The sequence below is a fragment of the Falco peregrinus genome, chromosome 18, assembly GCF_023634155.1.
Source record: "Falco peregrinus isolate bFalPer1 chromosome 18, bFalPer1.pri, whole genome shotgun sequence".
Classification (NCBI taxonomy): domain Eukaryota; kingdom Metazoa; phylum Chordata; class Aves; order Falconiformes; family Falconidae; genus Falco; species Falco peregrinus.
The window spans coordinates 3,212,946-3,233,244 of record NC_073738.1 but is presented as its reverse complement, the minus strand read 5'-3'; the positions used below and the strand labels follow the sequence as shown (position 1 = coordinate 3,233,244).

The 20,299-nt window shown below is 58.2% G+C and overlaps 2 protein-coding genes across 4 annotated transcripts in view; both read left to right on the top strand.

Moving 5' to 3' along the window:
- The window catches only part of ZNF385C (zinc finger protein 385C), an 80,579-nt gene that overhangs the window by 41,907 nt on the left and 18,373 nt on the right, over positions 1–20,299 (top strand). The gene's annotated exons all lie outside the window — the stretch shown is intronic.
- On the top strand, positions 1,776–19,182 carry C18H17orf113 (chromosome 18 C17orf113 homolog). 2 transcript variants are annotated; one of them, XM_055789954.1, is made up of 3 exons: positions 1,776–2,142; positions 14,254–14,882; positions 16,529–19,182. In XM_055789954.1, exons 2-3 carry the CDS (start codon positions 14,364–14,366, stop codon positions 18,059–18,061), a joined length of 2,052 nt encoding a protein of 683 aa, XP_055645929.1. In that variant the 5' UTR covers positions 1,776–2,142; positions 14,254–14,363; the 3' UTR covers positions 18,062–19,182. The 2 variants fall into 2 exon arrangements, with proteins under 2 accessions (XP_055645929.1, XP_027635926.2); XM_027780125.2 differs by lacking the exon at positions 1,776–2,142 and adding an exon at positions 11,121–11,228.

The window sequence follows — 20,299 nt, the reverse complement described above, 5'->3', positions numbered from 1 at the left end:
ATGGCAGGGGGCTGTAATCAGTACCTGCAATTAGCCTCTGCTCCAGCTGGCCTCCAAAGCTCGGCCATAAAACGCACCGTCCCACGCTGCCGTTCCTCTCTCCCACCCCTCCGTGTCACGCCAGCTCTCAGCTGTGGTGATGCCAGTCGGGACCTGCCCAGCCGGCCGGGATGAACTCAGCACCCACCGGAGCAGGGAGATTATTAATGGATGAAATTGCTGTGCGGAACTCGAGGGGCCGCTCAGGGCTAGGGTGGAGGGTGGGGGTCCGGGCTGTATATTGGTCCGGCCGGTCCTTGTCTGGAGGTCAGAGATGCCAAATTTGCCTGTGGCTTGTGGTTGTCCTGGAGGAAAGGAGAACAGCCGTGGCTGTCAGCCCCCCGCTCCTCCTGGTCTTTACACCTCCCCTCGGCTTGACATTGGCTTGCAGTAACACCAAACTGCTGATGACATTAAACAAATTAATATCGGGTTTAAATAGCCTGCCGGGAGGCTGGTAACAGGCAGTGCGGGCCCAGCTGTCAATCCCAAATTAAGCAAGTTCCGTGGCTAAACCTACTGCTCCTGCTAACGGCCCCCAAAAGCAATACCTGGTGCGGGGGGGCACGTGTGCCCAGTGCGCTGGCTTTGCCGGTGCTGCCCCGGTGCCAGCTGAGCTGGGGTGGGTGTTGGGAGAAGGATCCGCAGGATGCCCTGGCCTGGCAGCAGTGAGCAAGGGGGGTCCTGATGGCTTTGGGTGCTTTTCAGAGCACTAAAATATTGGGATTTACCCCCAGAATGCCTGGTCTGGCTGCAGTGCCTGGGAAGGGAATTTGGCACCTTGTGGTTTACGTCTTTGTTTTCGCTCGGCTCATGGCTGAAAGAGAGGGGTTCCTGCTTGACTCTTCAAATTGGTTGGCTTGGGGGAAGTATTTAAATCCTTCCCTGTTCTTGTCCCCCTTTGGTGGGGGAGATGAATGTTTCCTCTTTTCACAAGCAGGTTTTTCATCATTTCCCTTTTTAAAAAGGCACCACGCAATCAAGTTGTGAACCTGCCCTCCCGGGAAGCTCTGGGGGCCAAAAATTCAGCCCAGAGAAGGTGCTGCCATCGGGGAGTCAGACTGCCTCAGCCTTTGCTAACAAACGCAGTGGCGAGGGAAGCAAACCCTGGGCTCCAGGGCTGATGCCAAACCCCACTCATGGGGGGCTGGGGTGAACCCCCCCCCACCCTGTGTCCACCATGTCACCCCCATGAGACGATGCCATGGCTGGGTTGGACCCTGTGCGTTCCCAGTGCTTGGGGCTGGGGTTGAGCTGGGCAGGGACACGTGGCCACTGGGCAAGGACACGTGGCCACTGGGCAGCGTGTCCCCCTTTCCCCATGGGGCCACACAGGTTGTCTGGCACCCGATGGATGCTCCGGGGCTGCCTGGGAGGTTCGGGACCTCTCTCACGTGGATAGTGGAAGCAGGGATGAATTGATGCTGCTGCTCCTGGGCGGGTGTCAGTGTCTCAGTCGTGAACCCCAAAAGCCGAGGGGCACGCTGGTGACCGGAGGGGGGAATGTGTGTGGGATGTGCTCGGGTCCTGGGCAAACCAGGCTCACGCAGTTCAGGGGGAGGGGGGGCTCAGCCCTCACCCCACCAGCTGGCGGGGGGATTTTGGGGAGCGGGGCCGGGGTAGCTGCTGCCCTCCCTCCATGAGCGACCCCTGCGGCCAAGCTGCAGCACGGGGGGATTCAGCAGGTGCCAGCGCGGCCCCCGGCCCCTATAAAACAGCCCCCTGAGGGGGGATGCCGGGCACTGGGGGGTGGTCTTAGGGGTGCAGAAGGAGCCGGCTGCGGGCTCCGTCCTCCCGGCTCGAAGTTGCTTTGCTCCGGCAGCGCCGGTGCTCGCTGCGCGCCGGGCTGGGGCAGGGGAAGCCGGGGGGAGCCGGTCCCCCCGCTTCTCCTCCCGCTTCTCCTCCCGCCCATCGCCGCCTTAATACCCGGCACCTCCGGCGGGGCCGCTCCGGAGGGGCCGAGGCGGGGCCGGACGCGTGGGCGAGGGGCTCGCACCGCCCGCCGGTGGCACCGGGCTGCGCCCGCCCTGCCCGCAACCCGCCCGGGCCAGCGGCAGCGCCAGCAGCGCGGAGGCAACGCGGCGGGAGCCAAAATGCTGCTAGGTGGGTGAAACGCAACTTTCCTTCCCCGCGGGAGCTGCCGGCTGCGGGCTGCTCAGCCCCACGGCTCCCCATCCCTCCCCGCTGCTCCTCACGGTTCCCTATCCTTCCCCGCTGCTCCCCACAGCTCCTCATCCCCTCCCCGCTGCTCCCCACGGCTCCCCATTCCTCCTCGCGGCCCCGCACGGTTCCCTATCCTTCCCCGCTGCTCCCCACGGTTCCCCATCCCTCCTCACTGCTCCCCATCTCCCCTCGCCGCTGTTCCCCACAGTTCCGCATCCCTCCCTGCTGCTCCTCACGGCTTCCTATCCATCCCCATGGCTCCCCATCCCTCTCCGCTGCTCCCCGTTCATCCCCACAGCTCCCCATCCCTCCCTGCTGCTGCCCGTCCCACCCCATCCACCCCCACGGCTCCCTATCCCTCCCTGCTGCTCCCCATCCACCCTCATCCCTCCCCATGGCTCCCCATCATTAATCCTCAGGAAAGCCCTTGGCGGAGCACACTGGGTGGGTTAGGGGGGCCCGGCGTTCCACTGAGACCTGGGCAGCATGCAGGGCTCTGGGTCGCGGCGGGGGCGATGGGATGGGGGTCCAATGGGGTCAAGGGCTGGGGTGCTGACCCTGCTGCTCTCCCAGTGGTGTTCCTGCCTGCACGGAGCTGATTCGAGTGTTCCTGCAGGCAGGCGGCTTTTGCTGAGTTACATGAGCTTGAGAAAACTGAAAGAAATCAAAGTACAAGTTGCTCTTTAAAGAAAAAAAATATAGCTACGTGTTTCTTGTTTTCTGGGTAGCTCTGCTAAGGTTATGGGGAGGGGGTGTCTCTTCTCCCCTTTGCAATTTTGACCAGAGTTAACAGTGAGAAATCGAGGTGGGTTATTTCCAACGAGGAAAGAGCTTCAGAAATACGTGGTGCTTGAGGAGTCTGGGCGCAGGAGCGAGGGCTGGGAACAGACTCAGCATCAAACACAAATATTGATTCACCTGTGGGGTCCTCATCCTGCTCCCATCAGGGCTTCCCACGCGAAATTACCCTCACAAAATTTTCTTCTTTCTCAGCAAATCAGCTCGTTACCATTCCCTACCGTCACCTTGCCCCAAAACCCATTTAAAGAGCTGTTCTTTTTATTTGCGTCAAGGAAGCTGTTGTACCGTACACCCACAAAATGGTCCCTCCCAGCCCAGGCACACATGCAGCCAGTTTCTTCGGCTCCCAGCCTGCTAATCCTAATTACTTACGGGATTCAAGCTGAGTTTGACTCACTGCATCTTATTGATTTTTCCCAGGGCTGCAAAAAAAAGAGAAATTAAAAGGTTGCGTGCTGACACGGCTTTATTTTGCCCTTGCTCTTTGTTTGGGGGTCAACTCCAACTTGTGTTTCTGCTGCACCCGCGACGCGAATGCGTGATGTTTTTTGTGTGAAATAAGGCTGGGGGGGAGCGCCCTTTGCAGAGAAGCTGGTGGGTGGTGGTGCTTGGCTGCTGGATTTGGCTGTTTTGGGCTCGTGGAGAGGAGCTGCAGCAGCAAATGGAGCGTAACGCTGCTGTCGGACCGTTTCACGTGCGGATTTGGGACTGGTAATTTTTTTAAATTTTTTTTTTTTTTGGTTGTTGTTACTGGCATTAACTTTCCAACTTGTGCTGGGCAGAGACAGGCGTCCAGCAGGTCCTCGTGGGCAGTTGTTCAGGTTGTCCCTAGGCACGTGGTGTGCACATACATGTGGGCACGCGTGTGTCTATGTGCTTCCATGCACTCGTTTTCCTCTGGTAACGTATCTCCGGCGTGTGGTGGTAGGTGCCTGTAGGAGAGCAGCCAGGCCAGGGGAACCGTGGATGATACTGAACTGGCACGGCTGCCAGGGCTCCTGCGAGGGGCTGGCATTGGTGTCATTGCAGCCTTGCCCCCCGGCTGTCTCCTGTGGAGCACTTTAATTTTTCTAATAATTTAAAACACAGCCTTTTGTCTGTGGGCTGTCTTCCCCTGTATCTCTGCAACGCGTAACGCTACTCAGGATATTTATCTGTAATACTTGTCAGGCAAAACAGGTTCAAAAAAACCCCCAAATACCCCAAAACCTGCTTTTAGCCCTGTGGTCTCAAATATGTAGGAAATGTACAGCCACAAAAGTTTCAATTTTGAACCCATGCTGCTGGGTGCGGTGCCAGGGTGCTGGTGACCTTGGGGCTGGAGATGTGGGACCGTGGTGCTTTGGGTGGAGAAACGTGGTGGGTGCAAGGTGGGTGTGCGGTGGCCGCTCCCTGGGAGCGTTAAAACATCCTCCCCCCGCTGGGTTTTGAACACCTCTTCCAAAAAAAGTGAGGACTCGGGGGTCACCTGGCTTCACTCCGACCCACGGTGGGCAGCACAGGGTGGGACCACGCCTGGGTCCTGATGCTGCGGTGAGTTTGCGGTTGTTAATTGGCTGCTTAATGAGGCTTCTTGTCCTCTCTGCCATTGTGGGGGCTAATGGAGAAGGGAGACCATCCCCACTGAAAGGCTGGGTTTGGCTTCGGGGCTCCTTCGTCAGATGGTGGGACTGAGCTTTCCTGGAGGTTGTTTTGGGTGAATTTCCCTGTAAATGCAATGGTTGATTTTGTGGCTGGGGGCTTGCTCTGAAAAATGTCCTGGGGAAAACATCTGTCCTCTGGTTTCAGCCATGAGACACCCAGGGGGGGCGCGGGGGGCTTTGAGCTCCTCCAACAGCCTCAGCCTCCCCTTCAGAGTATTTTTAGACAAAGCTGTCATTTAATCTTGACCTCCAGTATGATGTGGGCTAGAAAATATCACTGCATTTCCAGCATCAAGCAGAGGGTACGATTCACAAAGGGTTGGTTTTTTTAGCTCATTTTTGATTACACCTGACCTCGCTGGAATAATGAGTTGCTAACAAGTATTTTGAGCAAACATGAACTCTTCTGAAGTTTCTGCAGCGATGATGCTGCTGGTGGCTGTGCTGCCGGCACCAACGCTTTGATGGTCCATTCCAGCACCGTCTGATGTCCATAAGCTGGTAATGACTTCAGGAGCTGGATATTTAACATTGCTTTTTTTTTTTTTTTTTTTTTTTCCCTTTTTCTGAGCGGGATGTTAGAGCAAGTAGGCTGGCTGTTCCCACTCTTCTCCGAAGTGATTATATTAGCACAGCTTGGGTAGGAGTGGCGGAAATTACAGTGAAATACTAGCAGTAGGAAATAAAAATCTAATTAAAAAATAATGACAGATGTGTGTCATCCTCCAAACCCTGGGTATGACCAGCCTGGCCCCAGGGCAGCCGTGGTGGGGAGTTGTGCACTTGTGCAGCTGTCGGCACAAGTGTGACGGGTGTTGTGCTCGGGGCTCCCAGAAGATAACGTGAGCAGAAAGAAGGTGGGGGGAGGCAAGGGGTTCTGACCTTTATAAATCTTGGGGGGTAGGGATGGTGGAGAACTTGGAAATGGTTGGGGTTTGAAAGTCCTCTTGGCCCCCCAGGACTTGCACCCCTGAAGTGAGACCCTCCTGCAAGTGGGGTGATTCCCCTTTTGCCCCCCTGAGCAAAGCTGGGAGGGACTGGCTGACGCCCACATGGTTTCAGTGCGGGGGGGGGCATTGGGGACAGCTGTGACACCGTCATGTGTGGTGGCTGGGGTCTCGCCACGGTGGTCTGTGTGCATCGCTCCGGCATGTCTGGGATGGCATCACTGAGAGAGGGAGGCTGCCACCAGCCTGGAGCCCGGCTCTGCCACTGAGCTGCCGGGTGGCCCCGGCCATGTCACTTGTCCTCTCCGAGCCCCTCATGGCTCTTCCCAGCTCTGCGGGGACCCCGAATCCTGGGGAAGGGTCAGCCCAGCCCCGGCTGTGTAAGGCAGGCACCTGCCTTAGGTGCTTCAATAATAGAAATAATTAATTTTCACTGCTAATGGAGGAAATGTTGCACCATGAAAAATGCGCATTGGCTTAGAGGCGATTCAAAAGACTGGTAGAGATGGGAGCCCCTTAATTTGTTCCAAATGGGTTATTTCACTGGAATGGTGAGAAAGCATCAATTTAAGTATCTTTTTTTCTCTTTTCATTTCTGCCAGTCGCTCCCTGGCCATAATGATTTGGAGTCGACTGTCATTTTTATGATTTAAACAATGCCCAGAATAAAGGCTGAACTAACGTGGGGCTCCAGTCTCCCCCCACCATACCAGAGAAGGCGGCGATGGTGGGGAGGGGCGGGCAGGGCTTGGGGAGCAGAGCTCAGATCAGTGTTCAGCACTCGCTGCCTCCCTTCTGCTACTGCCCTGGGTCAGGATTAGCCCAGCTCATTCCCGAGCTTCTCTGTACCTGTCGCGGGGATCAGCGAGCTTTTGGCTGGGCTGCAGCAGCCCCAGCAGCGACACAGGGGCTGCTGAGCTGGTTGGGGTTTGATGGGGGCTCCGAAAGAGGGGAGAGCATCACTAAATGCTGATTTTTCAGATTATGAGCTGGCAGGTGGGGAGAGTTGGGAATGACAATCCAAGGGGAGGTGGGCTCAGTGCTTGTGGATATGGGGAGGAAAGATGCTTGATGGAGCAAGACCTGCATCCAGTTTTGCTCCTCGGGAATTGCTTCTGATACCAGTTGTGCAGGGTTAGTGCTTGCTGCAGCTCTTGGGGTGCTGGAGGCAGCTGAGCTGCCTTTCAAGGACCAGGTGCATCAGCGGGGGGGGGAGCCCAAGTAAGGGGAGATTATCTTGTCTGTGCTTCTGTTCTTGCTCCTCAACAAAAGGGCTTTGCCCTTCTCGGCTGCTGCATCGTGGAGAGCAAACTGGCCCTGTCTGATCGGAGGAGTGTTAGCCCAGAGCTGGGTTCGCTGGCGGGGGAGAAATGAGCACTGTCCCCCCCTCCCCAGCCCGAGCAAATAATCGTGTTTGTGGCCATGCCCGGGAGTTTGCAGGGATGTCATCTGAGTTTATTTCAAGGCTTGTTCCCTGCCAGCTCAAGTCACGCAGCAAAAGGTTGTGACAAGGCTGTGCAGGGGAAGGAGGCAGCATGAGGCAGTGTCCTGCAAGCTGGTAGTGACTGGGGGGCACGGGGGGGGGGGGGGGGGGGGGGCGGCTGTGTCAGCAGCTCGGGGGGCCACCTTCTCCAGCAGCACCCCATTACCATAGCCCACTGCCCACCCAGCCCCCTCCGCAAGGAGCTGAGCTTGCCCAAGCCAGAGCCCCTGTGCCTGCAGCAGTGCTGGAAGGGCCCCCCCCGGCAGATGAGGAACAACCCCGCTGAGCATCCTGGAGATGTGCAGGAGAGCTGGGACACAGCAGGGAAATACTGGAGTCCCCAGTGTGTGCCCCATCCCCTTCCCTGAGCTGGGGCACCCTCTCCTCCCCGTGACCCTCCGGTCCCTGCAGCGATGCTGTGGAACAGCAGATCTGGCAGGAGGAGCCAGCCCTGCCTGGCCAGGCAACAGCCCCGGAGGGTTGCAGAAGTATTTTTAATTTGTCTGAGCTGACATGGTGTTGAGTGCTGTCTCCCTCGCAGAGGGACGTCTCTCTCCTACACGAGACAGCGGCTCCTTGCAGCCTGCCTTCCTCCGCCATGCACAGCAGAGATTAAATTGAACTGTCATCACCTTCGGGTGCGAGGGATGCTGCGGCGGGCAAAGCCTGGCGGTGGGGCTGGGGTGGCTCCCGAGCATCCTCCCGTGCATCCTCCTGAGCATCCTCCCGTGCATCCTCCCGTGTGTGCCCCTGCTGCTCCCATTCCCCGGGTGGTTTTGGGACCTGCTGCAGGTGGGGGTTCAGGTGCAGAAGGGGAGCAGGGACCTGCAGGGCAGTGTGCTCCTTCCCTCCCCCCAACACCCCCCCCTTCCCGTGCAGAGCTGACACTGCTGCTGCATGCTGGGGCTTTCCCCCCCTGTTCCCATGGGATGGGCGCCGCAGGGTGGGCAGGAGAGCCAGGGGCTGTGAGGGGATGGGGGTCTCCAGGGTCAGCAGCCTCGGAAACACCAGCATTCTGCATCCCTGCTGGAAAAGCGTGAGTCATTCCCTGGAGACTGAGAGACTGGCTTAAAGCAGAGAATGAAACTGAAATCTCATAAATATGTTTGGATTCGGGGATTTAATATTTTGGGGGGTAATATGGCTGGGGTTTCGGTCTCTTCTGTTCAGCTTCTTATAGATGCAATGGCAAACCCTCAGGGAAACGCAGCTCCCGGCCGTGGGGCTGGATGTTAGCAGTGGGTGCCAGGGTCTGGCCCCTCGGCATTCCTGGCAGGAGCCGTGTGCCTCGGGTTTGGTTTGGCTGTCAAAGGCACAGGGCTGAAATGGAAACTGTGGCTCACGGGGCATCAGCCACCCTCGTGCCACGCTGATGATAAATGTGCTCGTGCAGACAGGGCACCTGCCCGCCAAGCTCTCTAGGCATGTCACGGGGGAGAAAAATAGCAATGATCGAATCAAACCAAGACTACTGCTGCTGCATAGGAGTAAACAGAAATATTTCCATTTAAGTTCCTTTAGGAAGGGCTTCTGACATCCTGCAGGGATGCAAGGGCAGGGGTGCTTGTCAGGGTCGGGGACATCCTGTAAACACTGCCCAAAATCCACGTTAAATGCAGGAGACCAGTGGGTTCAGCTGTGCCCCCTGGCACATAGCAGGCAGAGCCCCCTGGCTTCCTCCAGCACCTATGGAGTTCACCCAGTGCATCCTGGTTTCCCAGCCTTCTCCCTGGGCTGGGATCCCAGGGTCTCTATCCCTGCCACTCGACCCCTCGAAGGTGCCTGTGTTTGTCCCTGCTTCCCCCTTGCTTCTGTGAGGCTGCCAGGGTTTGGCATTAACGCGGGCAAGGATGCTCGCTGGGCACCGAGCTGGATGGCTGGTGGGGCTGGAGCTGCTCCTCGTGGGTTACCGACCCCTCCAGAGCCAGGGCCCTTTGTGAAGCCAAAGGGCACAATAATCACAGCCCCTGCCCGGGGCTGGGGCAGGGTCCCCTTACCCTGTGCTGGGGGGCAGCTGCCCATCAGCAAAATGCCCCACGGATCCCACCTGCCCCATCCCCATGGATTTCTGGCCATGCTTGGAGAGGGGCCCGACCCCGTTGCCATGGTTGGTTTGCCCAAGGGGGTTTTTGGTTCCTGCCTGGTCCCCATTGCTGCTTTTTGTGAGTGGGTTTGTTTCGCTGCTGTGGATTTTTCCTGCCTGGATCCCTTTGGCTTGTGATAATTGTAAGCAACGGCATTTGTATCTTCTGTGCTGGTGAAAGCGGAGGGGGAGGGATGGGCAGGAGCTTTTGCCAGATCCACCTGTTTTCCAGGGCTTTGCCTGGGGCTCCTTGGCATTCCCCATCCCTCTGTCCTGGGTTCGGGTGCCTCTCCCGCCAGGGCTGTGGGATCAGACTGGGCTGCTCCCTTTGGGAACCCGGGGGGGGGAGGAAAGCAAGCGTGTTCCTGGCTGGAGACCCACTGTCCTGCCCATGGATCCCAGTTTTGGGGAGCCGAGCACTGTCGCTCCCTGCCCTGGGACCACTGACCTTTGCAATCCCGCTCCGGCTGCTGCGAACCGGGAAGATGTGGCAGCCTCTTGCCTGAAAACTGATTAAAAAGGCTAAGTCCTCTTTTCTCGCTTGTATTAGCACAAGAATAAATAGTGCATATTTTCACCCCTGGGAGCCCCATCTCTGGTTTCACTCAGCTCCTGTTAGCATTAACCCTGGGCTGAGGTGGCCGGGCAGGAATGTCCCAAGAGCAGGAAGAGCCTCTTGCCCCAGGACATGTGGCAGAGCCTTAAGAGAAGAATTCACCGGGGGGCCGCTGGTCCCCTCCCTGGTGCGGAGCCAGCCAGAGCCAGGTACAATGCAGCCCCTAATCCGAGCACATACCGTGGGGCCGCAGCCCTGGTCGATGCCTGACTCTGCGCCGGGAGCAGGTGGAGTCGGGGCCAAGAGCATCCTCCGGCACCCAGGTACTGTGTCGGGGCTGGGGAGGGGGGAAGGGTGTCCCCGCCGGGGGCTCCTGCAGGACTAGGGTGCTCTTTGGGATTTTAGTGTCCTCAGGTGCCTTGTTTGGGGGAAAGCAAAGGTGGCATAAAATCCTATTTTTGGAAGAAGTTTAGAGGCTCTAAATTTTGCCTGCATTTAGTGCTAGAAGAAGGGGGTTTTTTGGTGTGAGCGGAGCCCCCGTGCTCGCTGGGGAGCCCCAGCGCCAGGGTAGGTGCCAGGTGCCGGTCCCAGTGCCGCTCCTGCAGCTACGGACCAGGAGCAGTGTGATGGGGCTTGGGCAGGAGCTCAGTCCAGGTGTTGGCAGAGGGGCTGGGACCTGGATTTTGTAAGAGCTTGATGCCCGTGGGCAGGGCCGGGGAGAGCCGCTTTGCCCACCTGAGCTGCCCACTCGCATCCTGGCTCTGCCCAGACGCAGGGATACCCATCCTGCCTGGATGCAAACGCTTTTGCAGCTTGCCCTGCTGCACGTGCTCAGCGCTCAGCCAAGGGACCCAGGGTGGGGGTTCCCCGGGGGGGACGGGGGACCATGAGCCGGTCACCCCGTGCCCATCACCATTACCCCCTTGCACCGGGGGAAGGGATCCCGGCTGGGGAGTGTGCTGGGGAGCACAGCTCTCCACGCTCCCCTTCCCCAAGAGCTGGAGCCCCCATCGCCCAGCCACTGGCCTCGCGGCCAAGCCATGGCCACCACCGCCACCACCACGAGGCCTTCCCAGTGCCTGGCCACCGCTAGTGGCCACTGCCGCCGTTGGCTGCTGGGAGCATCGGTGGAGCCAGACAGTCCTCGCAGCAAGATGGCTGCTCCCAGGCTCCCGTGAGCGCGGGGCACCCGCAGGCTTTGTTCCCGCACCCGCCGGCTTTGTTCCCGCACCCGCCGCGCTCGGGGTCACGGCAGCGCCAAGGGCCAGCGGCCCCATGCACCCAGCGGGGCTGCCGCGACGGGGCGGGTGCTGCCGCTCACTGCCTCCCACCAAGCTTTTTTAATAATTTTTATTTTATTTTATTGCTTTTGCATTGTTTGGCTGGGTTTGTTTTTGTTTTTAATGCCTTTCTTTTTTTTTTCTTTTCTTTTTTTTTTTCTTATTTAAAATACAAAAAAATCTGGGAAGTTTGCAAGCCCCCTCACCCTAAAGCTTATGGCAGCCTTTAAATGGTACGTATGTAGGGGAGGGTGGGCGTGCGGGGAGGGTGCGCAGGGCTGGGTGCTGGGGTCGCGTGCTGCTCCGCTCACCCTCCCCATGGCCGGCGTTAGGTGACCGGCAGCCAGGGCTGATGCACGGGGGCGTGAGGCTCAGGGCAGAGCGGCTCGTCCTCTTGCAAGTAAATCCTGATCCTGCTCAAACTTCCCTGCGGACGCTGCTTGGGGGAACAGCAGGCTGGTGGGGGGGGACCCTGGTGTCACCCCCGCACGCTGCCGGTCCCCGTGGCCAGCACGGCCGCAGCGGAGGGGGCTGGGGGCTGGGTGCACAGCAGGCGCTGCGGGAAGCGCCGCGGTGCTCTGCTCCATCCCACGCTCTCCCTGGCCCCGTGCTCCCCAGACACTAATTGTTCTTTTTTTTTTTTTTTTTTTCTTCTTTCCAAGGTTGCTAGAGCGAGCACTGGGGGCTACATGTAGGTGGGCACAGGTTTGGGAGCAAATGGGGTCACTGGCATGGGGGAACGGAGGAGCCGGCCCCCCAGGGCTGTGCACTGCCCTGGTTGCAGCCAGGACATGCTGAGCTCGATGCCTGCCCGGCACGGCTGTTGGGTGGTGTGGGTCTGGGGGCAGGCTGAACCACAAGCAAGGCTGTCAAAGGCGACAGGGCTGTCCCTGCAGTGGGGGCACCTTCTCCTGCCCTGGGGACAAGCCCCAAGCCTCGCCGGGGCACGGCAGGGACACTGGCACTATCCCAGCCCTGGCAGAGCCTGCATCCCTGGGGAACGTCTGATGGGTGCTGGCAACTGCAGAGGAAACATTCAGCAAGACAGATCGGGGCTTTGACTCTCACGTGGCAAGTCTGTCACAGTTTCCTAATTAACGCGCTTCCGAGGAGCCGCCGCTGTGGCCAAGCGCTCAGCGCCCAAGAAAGTGGCTGCAGCTTTGTGGGGACCTCCCGGCTGTGGGAGTTGTGCCCTGGATGCTCCGTAAGCAAGGTTTAGGACCAGGTGGGAGACCTGGCTCTGGGAAGCAAAGCAAAACCACGCTGAACAGGCTGAGAGCTGGGGGCAGCGAGAATCCCCGCGCCCCTCGCAAGCTTTGAAAATTTTGTGCTCCTCTGTGGGCAGCAAGAAAACTCCCAGCAGGGCCATGTCCTGGGGTTTCTCTCTGCCCCGTTGGAAGGATTTAATGCTGATGGTGGTCAGGGCTGAGGTTTGGACTAGCAAAGCCCTGGTCCTTCTGTCCCTGCCTCCCTGCCCTGGCAGAGCTGGCTCGCAGCTCCGGCTGGGCTGGCAGAGCGCGGGGTGGGAGATGCCAGGGCTGGAAGCAGAAGGGTGATGCTCTGAAGATACACACGTGCCCGGTGAAATAGGACAGGGAGCCAGGACCGTGACGCACCTGGACGGCAGCAGTGGGAAATACGGGCTCTGAGGGTCTGCACCATGCCGAGGGTTTGCACCGCAGCACCCACCTCCGCAGGGTGAGGTGCTTGGTGCCTGGCCAGCACCTGGGAGATGCTGGTGCTGCCTGGTCCTGGCCAGCTCCTGCCTGGGGGCTGATGTTTTCCTCTGGGGGGGTTCCAGGACTCTAATGCTGTTTTACCATGTTGCTCTGGTTTCTGTGATGGAAGAACATAAGCGGGAGCACTGCTCCCATCTGGTGTGGCAGAAGGCTTTGGTATATCTGCTTTCCATCGGGAGGAGGACAGGGGTCCCTGAAAAGCCGGGTGCAGCCAGAAGAAACACCCAGAGCTGGGGGGGAGGGCGCACGGCTGGGGCTGGACCTGGGGGGACCAGCAAAGCAGTGAGCCAGGGCAGGCGGTTACTCCTGGGCACCCCGAGGAAAATGCTGGGGCTGAGGGTGGTCACCGCTTCCCCACCTACTGTCAGTAAAGGACGTTTCTCAGCCCCAGGGAGGGTGGCAGGGCGAAGGGAGCCCCGTGGCTGCTGTGCCGTGGCTGCTGTGCCGGTAGCTCCACCGCCAACCAGCCAGCGTCACCCAGGGCACCCTGAGGGGAACCCTTGCTCCATTTGCGACTCTGGGAGTTGGGATATTGCTCTGACGCCTGAATCATGAGGCTTTCCGCTTCTTCCTGAGGGCTGTGGTAACAGCTCTGGTCCTTGTGTGGTTTGTTCTTTAGAAAAACCCCAAGTTCCTTGTTGGTTTCTCAGCAAGTCACATGGACTGACAGGATTCCATGGCTTGCACTGCTGCTGAGTGTCCCTTTTCTTTCCTTTTTTGTCCATGTTTTGGTTCTCCCTCCTTCCCCACCTTGCGCTGGGTTCCTCCTCCTCTTCCCACCACCTTTATAGAGGCTCAGTTTGGTTTTTCAAACCAGTTCATGGAAGAATGCGAGGATTGGTCTGAGTGGGGCTTAAGTACGGGGAGGGGGTTAAGTGGATGCTTAAATACTTGAGCTACCTGGTTTAAATATGCATGTAAGTGCTTTTCAGCCCCAAGCTCCAGAGCCCTGGCTGGAGCTGGTCCTGTGCATCAGCCACCCTGGGAGGGATGCTGGGCTGAGGTGCTGATTGCGCAGGGCACAGCCCCGCTGCCACGGGACATGATGTGGCTTTGCCAGTTCCCTGGGACGGGGACAAACAAGGGAGGAATGAAAAGCCACATGTGTGCAGACGAGCACGTGGGCACTCGCCGTCAGCAGCGGGTGCTGTACCTCAAGGGGGCCAAACGCTCGTTTGCGGGTGCTTGGTCCAAAGCCACCTTTGAACCTTCCACACCTTCCCAGTATCGGCTGCAGCATGGAGGTCTGGTCCGATGAGAAGTGTGTGTGGGTGTCCCTGTGCGTACGAGAAGGAATGTGCGTGTGTGCCAGTGCCACCGCTGACACCAAGAGCTGCTGGTGACACCCGTGAGGCACATGGGGGGGGTCCCCCCATGCGGTGCTGGGGCTGTCACACAGCCCTGCCTGCCCTGGGCGCTGCTGCCGCAGCTCTTCGTTAGCAGCCGAGAATAAACGATGTGCAGAGGCTGAGGTTTGCAGAGCCCTAATCCCTTTCCCTTGTGTCTCTTTCATCTCCAGTCGGACCAGGAGAGTTGTAATAGACCTTCTTACTAAATTAAATGTAGAGGCTGCTCCTCCAAGGCACGTTTCAGTTCAACAGTAGTGTTTGATTTCCCAGCCACAGCAATATGGTGCCTCCAGGGAAAAAGCCAGCTGGGGAAACTTCCAATTCCAATAAAAAGTGTAAGCGCTATTTCAATGAGCACTGGAAGGAAGAATTTACCTGGCTGGAGTTTGACTATGAGCGGAAACTCATGTTTTGCATAGAGTGTCGGCAGGCGCTGGTGAAGAACAAGCACGGTAAAGCGGAGAACGCCTTTACCGTGGGCACGGACAACTTCCAGCGCCACGCTCTGCTGCGGCACGTCACCTCCGGCGCGCATCGCCAGGCGCTGGCGGTGAACCGGGAGCAGCTGGCTTTCGAGACCCGTGTCCACAGCCACCCGGAGCTGCGCTCGGTCATCAAGGTGGAGGTGAACCCGGCGAAGGTGGCCGTCCTCACCACTGTCTACTGGATGGCGAAGGAGGAGATCCCCGATGAGAAGTGCTCCTCGCTGCTCGACTTCCAGAAGTTCAACCTGTGCCAGGCGCTGCTGGCCTCCGAGCACAGCGAGTACTACCACCCCAGCAGCGTCAGGGAGATGCAGGTGTGTATGCGGGGCTGGGGGCTCTGCACCCACCTTTGATGGGTGCTGCATGGCTGCCTGCCCAGCTGCCTGCGCCCGCCGCGTTCGGGGCCAGGTGTCGGCACTGCCTGGCTGCAGCAGGGAGCTCCATGCTTCCCAGCGCCCCGTCAAACGTCGACAGCACCCGCTTGGCTTTGGTTTGGATGCTGCATGTGTGAACGGGTGCCTTAAGCGTGAGCTCCCACCCCAGGGGTCCCGGTGAAGCACAGGGAGCAAGTGTGTGCTCTGCCTGGGTTATCTTTGTGGCAGGGATCGCTGGAGCCTCCCGGTGCTGGGAGCCCAGGAGGGGTGGAGCTGGGTGCCACGGCATGGGGCAGGGAGCTGGTGTCCCTGACTCGAAGGCAGAGCAGGAGCTGGGGCCGTTGGCTGCTCAGGAGCACTGAGAGCCTCTGCGTCAGCATTTGCTGATGGGCACAGCTCCATCCCTGTCCTTGGACAGGTAAGCATGCCCCGTGGCATCAGGGCACATCCATGATGTGCTTGGGACCACCAGCCCAGTCCACAAAGCCAGGCTGCGCTGGGGCATGCTCTAGACCCACGGGGAGCCAGGCGATGCTCCTGTTCTCCAGGAGCTTCTGTGGCGACTGAAGGTTCCTCCACATTAAACATCAATGTGGCACTTTCCTGGTGTCATTCCCTGATTTGACAGACCAGGAGAAGGTGATGGGCTCCATCAAAGGAACCTCAGGCTCGTGGTCATGCATGTGCTTCCAGCCACACAGGGAGAGCAGGAGCATCCTCTCCCGTCTGAGCCTGCCAGGCTGCTTGGAGGATAAATTAGCACATGAGCACAATTAGCACATGAGCACTGTGGGTTTCTCTGCTTTTTGCCCTCAACTGGATGATCAGAAAGATCAAGTAGCTAGAGAATTTAGAAAGGATTTTCTTAATTTTACAAATGCTTCATGCCTGTTAAAATGAAATTAAATTTTTACTGAGTCTTGGCCATTTGCCAGGCTTGTTAGATCTCTGAAGAGCCTTATTTTGCTGCAGTTAGACTAAATCTACTAATTAGATTTCTCAGCCTGAAGTGCTACTTACATCGTTCACACACACCTAGGAAGTTTTCCCTTCAAACTGGGGCGTTTGCCTGAAATGGGGGGAACTGGGTAAAGAAGAAGATGCAGCAGCTTTTGACTGCTGCTCCTGCCCGTGCTGGGCTTGTAAAACATGAACATAATTGCTGAAGTTTGAACAGAGGCGGCGAGTTGTCGGTGTCCTGCCTTGCTCCCGGCACAGGCAGGGTCTCGGGAAGCGGGCGACGGGGTGGCAGTGGCTCGGTGCTGCTGGGGGCTTCATCCCCCGGCTCTGGGCAGGGACCCTCGAGCATCTCTGCAGCTTCACCCGGTGCTTGGGCTGCAGGCCAGGAGTAGGAGACCGTATATCAGGGGAAATGACATTTCCAGCTTGTATATGTCCTCGTATGTACAGATCACGTAAGGGCTGTTCACCTCAGGACCTTGCGCCGCTTTTGGGGCGATACGAGGGCGGGAGCCTTGCAGCTTGCTCAGCGCCGGGTGCTGTGCATCTCCCGCCTGTTTTTGAAGTTCATTTGTGTTTCTCTTTCCCTCCCCGCCTGCCCTGCGCACCTCCTTTAACTGGCTCAGGCAGCGATCGCCAAAGTCCTGCACAACGAGGACAGGCACAGGATAAAAGCCTCGCCGTTTGTTGGGCTGGTGGTGGATGAGACGGTGGATGTCCTGGAGCACCGCAGCCTCGCCATGTTCACCACCACCGTCTCCCCCTGCAACGGGCAGACCTCTGCCACCTTCCTGGGGAGCTTCGAGCTGCCTGCTGGGGAGGCCTCCACGGTGGCAGGCAAGGTAGGCGAGGTGATGCGCTCCTTTGGCATCCCCACCATGAAGATCACCTGGCTCAGTGCTGACAGCACCTCACTGGTGGCTGAGCGGCTGAGCGGGGTGGGGACCGCGCTGACCTCCCTCTGCCCGCTCCTCACGGAGATGCACTGCCTGTCCCACGGGAGCTCCCTGCTGCCAGCCAAGAGCATCGTTAGCATCGAATACCTCCAGAAATACGAGACCACCGTGGATGCTGTCTACAGGCTCTACTCCAGCTTCAGGGGAGAAAGCAACGGCCTGCAGGAGCTGCGGAGTGTCCTGGACCTCTGTGAGATAGACCTCGGGAGCCCCAAAGCCATCCACTGGACTTCTATTTTCCCAGCCGTGGAAGCCATTGATTCCTCGTGGCCCACGCTGGTGCTGCTGCTGGAGAGCGAGGCGGCACAGTCGCCGGTGGCCCACGGCCTCTGTGAAGAGCTCAAGAACTTCCAGTTTGTGGCCTTCACCAAGATCCTCTTGGACGTCCTCCCCATCTTCCAGAAACTCAGCCACTTCTTCCAGATTGAGGACTTTGACCTCTCCATCCTGAAGCCCATCGTCTCCGCCACGGCTACCACCCTGCAGGCCCAGAAGAGTGCCAGCGGCCAGAACCTCCAGGAGTTCCTCAACGAGATGAACGAGCACCCACGGGATGACCGGGAGGGCGAGAGCCGCCTCTATTACAAGGGCGTTGAGTTGGCCAACTGCTCCAAGGTGCATTTGAAGCACTTTGAGCGCTTGAAGGAGAGCTACTTGGAGAGCGTGCGGGGCAACCTGCTGGACAGGTTCCCCAGCAGCATCCTGGAGGCCATCAGCTCCTTCTCGGCCATCTTCAACCCCAAGTGCTACCCTCAGTCTTTGGAGGACATTGGCAGCTACGGGGTCAGCGAGCTGAATTTCCTCCTACAGGCTTACTCCCGGGTGGTGGTGAGCGAGAGGGCCCTGAGCGATTTCCCCCTCTTCAAGCGCATCGTCTTCAGCCTCAGCCAGCTCTCCTTCAAGGACCTCTGCGTCAAGCTGGTCTACAGCAACTCTGAGATGCATGAGCTCTTCCCGGACTTTGCTGTCCTTGCAGCCATTGCCCTGGCCTTGCCTCTGGGCTCGGTCCTCGCCAAGAAGATCAGCCGGGGCCGGGAATTGCTGAAGCGTGGCCGGTCACGCCAGGCGAAGGACGAGGGGCTCTCTGACCTCATGAAGATCGCCATCGACGGGCCAGCCATCAACGAGTTTGACTTTGCGTTGGCCATCGAGTACTACGAGAGCATGAGGGAGTCCGGCTTCATCGTGGCGCAGGTGAAGTGAGTGATGCTGGCGAAGGCAGAGCCCTGCGGGCAGGGAGCTGGGTCCTGCAGGCAGCCCCCAGCACCGGCTCGACGCCACCTTTCCCCACCGATGGTCACTGCCGGGGCCGGGCAGCCGCCGCCGGTGCTTGGTGACCTGCTCCGTGCTGGGAAGAGGGGATGGGATCCTTCACAAAGCTGTGCCAGTCCCATGGCCACCCCTCCCTCATCCCCCAAACGCCCGGCTGAATTGGCCAGAATTTAAAAACTTGTGGCCACCTGAAATCCCAAAATACGATGAGGTTTTTTTTTTTTTTCAAGGGTTCGTTATTTTTTTGTTTTAGGGAGGGGAAGGCAAAACTTCTTTTGAGCTCAAATGTCACATCGCCTTTGCACAATGATACCCAGCAGCTTTTCCTTAATGCTCTGCAAAAATATCTGATTTTTGTTGTTTTGGAGCCTCAAGAATGAATTCAGAAAAAGCAGTGCATCTTTCTAGCTCCGCAGCAAGCCCCAAAATGCCTGGTGGTGTCTTGTTGGTATTCCTTGCGCACAGCACAAAATATTTTTAGCAGTGGCATCAAGTCATGATCATTTCAAGAGCAAGAGATTTAGAGAATGATACTGTAATCATCGAGGAAATAGTAACTTTAAAATGCATCAATATGTATATATGTGTATGTGTATATATATAAAAATATATATATAAGTATATATATTAAAAAGGTCTATCTTAATTTTCCTAGTGTTTAAAATACAAAGATATCTAAAAGGACTTTTTTTTTTTTTTTTTTTTGCAATGACAGAATAAATTATAAGCAGGGAGCCAAAAATAATAAGTAGTGAACTCCTGGTCTTTCCAAAATGTCATCACGTACCTACGTTCCCTTTGCACCCTGAGCTCTTTGCAACCTTGCAACCAAAGAAAGAGCCTTTTACCATCTGCTTTTGGGACAGATGTGAGTTGTTTAGCCCGTGGTTTTCCTTTGAAGCATTCCTTTTACCCCGCGGCGAGCGATGCTTCGGGGACCTGGAGCGGGCAGGGGCTGGGGCTCCTCCGCCACCGGCGTCAGGGTGCGCGAGCACAGTGGCGAGCGGGGCGGTGGTGCTGTGTGGCACGGCCGGGGGTTATGGGGCTTCTCTGGTTTGAACTCAGAGGGATGTTTTCTTGGGGTGGGGGAGAAGACCCTCCTTGACCGGTTTTAATCTGCAATAAAGCCAACGCAGCAGCCTGAAGCATCACGTCGGTTTAATTCCTGAGCGCCGGGTGCTCCCGGGGAATTCGGCTCCACTCCTTCCCTGGGTAAGTTCACGCTGTCCCGCAGGTGCTGGGTCTGTGTCGGGCAGGATTTGACCCCGTTGTCCATAATGATGGTCCCCCTTGGTCCCATGCGATTGCCTCTGGCTGGGACTTGTGATGCAGCCACATGGAAGGGCTGCGTTGGGGGGGGTGTCTTGCTGCTCCCCCTCCTCCTTGCCCTGGGCAGAGGGACCTTCCTCCAACCCAGCCCTGGTGTGTGGAGCCCCTCCGGCCCTGGGGTGGCCCGAGGGGTCGCACAGCCCCGGGAGCAGCGCTTGGCCGGCGCAGTTGCCTCGCCTGCGGGGGTTTGCCATTTGCCCACCCCAGCGGGTGCCGTGCCCCCAGATGCCCATGTCAGATGGGGGGACAGGGTGTTTGGGGGTGCCTGGTGGTCTTGCAGGTTCCCATGGGCGCACTGTGCCCTGTGCCTGCAGCGGAGGCAGGGAGAGCCGGGATTTCTGTCCTCGGGGCTGGTGGCAGGTCACCGCTGATGGCCCAGGGGCTGTGTCCTGTGTCCTTCCAGCTGATCCATAAGGTGGAGATGCTGCGTTGGTGGCAAGTGTGTCTGGGTGAAAGCTGCTCACTCACAAGCATCCCTGGGTTTGGCTCTGTGTTTCTCGGCGTGCCCGTGTCCTGCGAGCTGGGCTTTGCTGCAACTGCTTTCTGGCCAGACGGTGCCTGTAGAGTGGCTGCCGAAGGCTGGAGATAGGAGGGTTGGGCAGGATGGTGCTCACAACGTGCGCTCTCCTGTTCCCAGGGGGACTGGGAACCGGCATTGGCCCTGGAGCGCGTGGCACAGAGCAGCTCTGCAGCCCCCAGCTGGAGGGGCCTTTGACCCTTCCCGTCGGAAAGTGGGCAGGATGGAGGGGCTGTGCTCAGCCAAGGCAGGGGCTGTGGGGGCCAGGAGTGTCAGGGCAGCTGCAGCATCGCTGTCTCAGGGCCAGCAGCTCCGCTGCGGTG

Excerpts from the sequence above, each read along its gene's own strand:
- C18H17orf113 (XM_055789954.1), top strand. The coding sequence starts at position 14,364 with ATGGTGCCTCCAGGGAAAAAGCCAGCTGGGGAAACTTCCAATTCCAAT. Across the intron at positions 14,883-16,528 it reads GCAGCGTCAGGGAGATGCAG|GCAGCGATCGCCAAAGTCCT; the intron begins GTGTGTATGCGG and ends TAACTGGCTCAG.